Source organism: Trypanosoma equiperdum, assembly GCF_001457755.1.
Source record: "Trypanosoma equiperdum strain OVI genome assembly, contig: ctg_2000, whole genome shotgun sequence".
In the NCBI taxonomy this organism is placed as follows: Eukaryota; Euglenozoa; class Kinetoplastea; order Trypanosomatida; family Trypanosomatidae; genus Trypanosoma; species Trypanosoma equiperdum.
The window spans coordinates 21,485-23,624 of record NW_027124062.1 but is presented as its reverse complement, the minus strand read 5'-3'; the positions used below and the strand labels follow the sequence as shown (position 1 = coordinate 23,624).

General features: G+C 49.0%; 1 protein-coding gene across 1 annotated transcript; it reads right to left on the bottom strand.

Moving 5' to 3' along the window:
* Positions 1–1,259: 1,259 nt before the first annotated feature.
* TEOVI_000725900 (40S ribosomal protein S9, putative) lies at positions 1,260–1,832 on the bottom strand (the record flags this gene model as incomplete). Its single annotated transcript, XM_067223907.1, has 1 exon — positions 1,260–1,832. The coding sequence occupies one exon, from the start codon at positions 1,830–1,832 to the stop codon at positions 1,260–1,262; it is 573 nt and encodes a 190-aa protein (XP_067080008.1).
* Positions 1,833–2,140: the final 308 nt, after the last annotated feature.

The following is a 2,140-nucleotide window of genomic DNA, read 5'->3' as shown; positions in this document are numbered from 1 at the left end:
TATATATATATATATATATATATTCTGTTCCTCACTTGTTAGAAGAGCAACCTCCCAGCACACCCTGATTTGTTTCCGAATTTCCCTGATTTCTCCTCCCTTCCAGACCTGAACTTCAAAAAACACCAAAGCAGGAACCCTTTGCTTTCTTCTACGAAGTAACCCCGAGCTGCCTGTTTTTCAGTCCACTTCCTCTCTCCAACCAACAGACACAGCGGTGGGAAACAAGAGAGCCCTTTGCTTTTTTTTGGTATTTCGTGCAAGCACGAGCACCCAAAACGCAGCTCGCAAGCTGATGAATGAGTGAAAGGAAAGTGGGGACCTTTCCGCGCTTACTCTGAGCCAACTATCCCCCTCCCTTTGGAGAATAAACCCGAGAATACACACAGACGCAGACGAGCACACACACACACACACACACGTAAGGAATATTTGCGGAATGCACCAACAAAGGCCTAAAAGCCACCCTTACACACTTTCTGTGCACCGTCGCCCACCTTTCCCTGTATACCCTTTTCTCTCCTTTTTATTTGCAGCTGCCGTATATCCTCGTGTAGAAGTATGTTTTTTTTTTCTTTCTCCGTAAATGGGTAAACTGATGTGCAGTGCCTTCCACTTGAATCACCGTCTAAAACACAAAGCACGCACCGTTTGACTACTTTACAGCAATCTCACGGTGTAGTTTGGGCACGTCCCTTTCCCTTTTGCTTGGGCGTAAACACCAAACCTTCCCCAATTACTACAGCAATGATGTGGAAGGAAAGAAAAGGGGGAAAGCATGAAAATTAACACAGCTACGGCGAGATGGAAATAAAACGACTAACAAAACAAGAGAGACAGGCGGTGTTAGCGCCCTTCGCAAGGCTCCCGGGGAAATTTCAACAGTAAAAAAAAAAAGAAGCACAAGAAACGTGCACAAAAAATGGGGAAGGCACCCAAAAATTATAAAGTGGCTGCATCACCGCTACTACTGCCTCACACGCCAATAGCATCATACCTGACTTACTCTTGCCCGACGTGCTTTCGGTTATTCTTTCACTCTTCAGTTGGTCCAAGTGCACTCACTCGCCCCATCACCTCCACTTTGTTGCCCACCTTTTCACCCCTGTGGCCGCCTCTTTGTAAAAGAAAAAAGCAGACAAGCAAATGGGGGAAAGGCGCAAGTTCACATAATGGGATTCCGATGGCATGCGAGTCCAACTTGTCGCCCAAACGCGTCACGTCTTCTCTCTGTCAAGCGCCATATGACCCCTTGGTGCTTACTCGTCATCATCACCACCACCGCTACCCTTCTTCGCAGCGTTCCTTTTCACACGCTTCACGCGACCTGGGCGACCATTGCCGAATGGCGACGCATCCGCAAAGGCGATGTGGTGCTCAGAGCTCACGCGCACGATAAAGGAAGGAATCGTAACGATTTGCTTAGCAACAGCAATGTGCCGCTGTTGGATAAGAACACGGGAGTGGTGAACTGACTTTGCGAGGCCATGCTTGAAGACGACCGTTTGAAGGCGGCGCTCGAGAATGTCGGGAACGGTGAGCGAAAGCACATAATCGAGTTTGTCCTTATCTTCATCGAGGAAACCATATCCGTGGCAGCGGCGCATAATTGCAGAGCCCTCAAGAAGGCGGCGCGGGTGGTTCTCCGGAAGCGTCAGCAAAAGGCGAGCAGTGCGACGCATCTTTGAGAGTGTCATGTTGACGCGCCAAATCTCGCGCTTGCAGCGCAGGCCGTACTGCCCGCAGAGCTTCATCTCACGGTCGAGACGCTCCTTCTCGAAGGGTCGCCGTGGGGCCTTCCACACGCGGTTGAAGTTGTTGTAGTTGCGCATGGGCGTGCCGATCTGTTACTCTGCAAATAATGCACGGACGCGATGATTGCCCTTTATTTTTGATTGTGGTTGTTATATTGTTGTTGTTATTGTTGTTTTAAGTTTGCGAGGCATCGGCGGCCACATTTGTTTGTTTGCGAACAAAAGGCACAGCGGTTCGCAACGAAGTGAGAAACACCAAGAAAAACAAAGGGAAAGGGACGGGGAGATAAAGGAGTTCCATGAGTTGCCTTCAAGTATATACCAGCAGGAATGACATAGAGAGAGAGCGGTGACGTCATTTGGGCATTATAACTATGAGTCGAAGG